Below are 2,749 nucleotides of genomic sequence, written 5' to 3'. Positions count from 1 at the left end.
AAGCATTGCTCAGTTCTCATTGATTCTGTCACTGCTAGAATTAGGGGGTTTGGTGCCAAGAAGTTATCCTATTCTGGCAGATTAACCCTTGTCAATTCTGTGCTTTCTTCTCTTTATGGTTACTGGTCTACTATTTTTGTGCTACCCAAAGGAGTTCTGAGAAGAATTGAGGCTTTGTGTAGGAACTACCTTTGAGATGGAACTACTGAGTATATAAGATCTCCTATGGTTAGTTGGGAGAAAATTTGCACCCCTAGAGCTGAGGGTGGATTAGGGATCAGAGATAGTTTCACTTGGAACTATGCTGCTATAGGCAAACTGGTTTGGTGGCTGTATACTAAACCAGATAGCCTTTGGGTCAAGTGGGTACACCATATTTTTATGAAAGGTACCAGTTGGCAGTCTTATGCACCTAAAGCTGATGTATCTTGGAGTTGGAAAACTATTTGGAAAGTTAAAGATAAACTGGCCTCTGGTTATATGTCTGGTCAGTGGTCTGCTTCTCCTGCAGGGTACTCCATTTCTAGTGGTTATCACTGGCTGAGACAGAAACACACTACTGTGATTTGGCACAGACCAGTATGGAACTCTTGGTGCATTCCAAAGCACAATTTCATAAACTGGTTGATAGCTAGGGAAGCATTACATCTTAAGGATAAGCTTTACCATTTGGGCATTATTCAAGATGATTTGTGCTTGTTATGTGGAGCGGCTGCTGAAACCCATGTTCACCTTTTTCAGTAATGCCAGTATACTTGTCGTCTTTTGCAGCTTTTGAAGACTAAACTTAACTTAACCATGCATACTGCCAATCTGCTAGTTTGGATTTCCAGGAAGCCATGGTCAAGTGTAAAGAAGAAGGTAGCTCTTGCTTGGGTGCAAGCTCTTTTCTATGAAGTTTGGATCCAAAGGAATAGGGTGCGAATTGAAGGAAGTCTTATGCATCCTAATTATGTCATGGATAAAATTAGTGCCTTGTTGAAATTTAGATCTTATTCTTGTCAAAAATGTAAACTTAGTTTGAATGAGGAGACTTGGCTTAATTCGATCAACAATGGTTGAATTTCCTTGTCTCCCAAAATTGAATCGTTGTGGTAGTTTGTAATCGTTTGTTTCATTCTTAATGAGAAGCTTACCTTTTACCAAAAAAACCAAGATCGATCAGTAGAGGCCGCTACCGCGGGCGGGATTGGGTGTCTGATTAAAGGCTTCCCAATACGTACCTTCACCTCTTACTCAGAAACTTTGGATAGTGAACGACCTTATCCAGGGCGTACGAGAGTCATTCTAGAGATAGGATGCTAAAGAGGGACGATTCCTTATCTTTAGTACCTATGTCAAACCCTGCTTTGTGATTCGTTTGACCGAGGTATAAAGTGGATTCGAACGGGTTCAAAGCAACCCACAAATGCTTGGTGGCGACTCCGAACATCTCTAATCGTTTCGAGACCCTTACCGAGACGAAACCGACCGATCTAAAATGATCCGGTCGAAAGCATTTTTACGCCGCCGACCGTGGCTTTCAAAAGACCTCTATACGCTCATTAGATCGGCTTGGCGTGTAGGTGGGCCCGTGTCCACACTATCATACAGACATTGGCCTAAAACAACCATCTATCATACAGACACTGGCCTAAAACAACCATCCATCATACAGACACTAGCCTAAGATAACAAACTGGGGGCTACCTGCCACCTACCGAACTAAGCACTCCATTTCCTTCCAATCGGAAAAGAAAAGGAGCAACACAGGAAACAGAGGAGTAACAACGGAAGCAGAGGTGGTTACCACGACGGTAATACCTCGCTCCTACTCCACGACAAAAAAAGAAGACAATGTCTGGCAAACTTCGGATGATAAGGAGGCCAAGAACCATGATGCGGCGCACCACCCCGGTGTTGACCCCCAATCATCAGCCATCCTGTCTATGAGCCACAATGAAAAGGACAAGCCGGCCACATCAGCCACCTCCCCTTCTCTACGGAAGTATCCTCTACCACCACACAGCAGCCCCCCCGGTCGCTTCTGCTCCTCCCGGATCATCTTCCTCCTCCAAGATCTCAAAGACAGGCCCCGTAGGCCCCGAACGCTCCCCTGCAATCAAAGGTAAATCAAAGAATGTCAGCCGAAATTTCAGCATTACGACGGTGGAAAATGGACAAATCAAAAAAAAAAAAAAAGAACCTGCAAAGCAGAACAAGGGCAATCCCGCCCAAACCCAACCAAACAAAGACAATTCACAAAAACGCACAAGAAACGACTCGCCCTTTTTTTCAAGCAAAAGACGAGTTAAAACAACCACAAGCAAAAATGGCACCTCAAGACCCGCACAAGGTCCGCCAACAACACAAAATACGTTACCGATGCAATGGGGTATTTTCTACAACTCAAAGAGGCAATTTCTACGCCAATTTGAGCGCAAACCAGTCAAAATTTCAAAATATGACCACAACGAGGCAACGTGATTTTACCACGTCTCAAAGCGACCTAAACTACCAATGAGGTCCATTTCAAGGCAAACTGACTCAATTCAAGCCCAAACAGGCGCTTATTTTATCAGACATAAAACCGTCACAAAAGGCAAAAATTCCAATTTTGCCCACAATACCCAACAAAGGTCCACGATGGAAAATACGGTCTTTCCCGACAACAATGCAACCTAACGGGACCCACTATCCAAGCAAATAAATTTGGCATTGTGAAATGAGACGGTTTCTTCGCCTCACTCACAGAAAAATAGGGAAGCAC

General features: G+C 43.9%; 1 protein-coding gene across 1 annotated transcript; it reads left to right on the top strand.

Moving 5' to 3' along the window:
* The first annotated feature begins 225 nt into the window (after positions 1-225).
* Positions 226-744, top strand: LOC141638992 (uncharacterized). The gene has a single exon (XM_074448179.1). The coding sequence runs from the start codon at positions 226-228 to the stop codon at positions 742-744; it is 519 nt and encodes a 172-aa protein (XP_074304280.1).
* Positions 745-2,749: the final 2,005 nt, after the last annotated feature.

The sequence above is a fragment of the Silene latifolia genome, unplaced genomic scaffold, assembly GCF_048544455.1.
Source record: "Silene latifolia isolate original U9 population unplaced genomic scaffold, ASM4854445v1 scaffold_244, whole genome shotgun sequence".
Lineage (NCBI taxonomy): Eukaryota > Viridiplantae > Streptophyta > Magnoliopsida > Caryophyllales > Caryophyllaceae > Silene > Silene latifolia.
The sequence above is the reverse complement of the archived record's forward strand: the minus strand, read 5'-3'. Positions and strand labels throughout refer to the sequence as shown.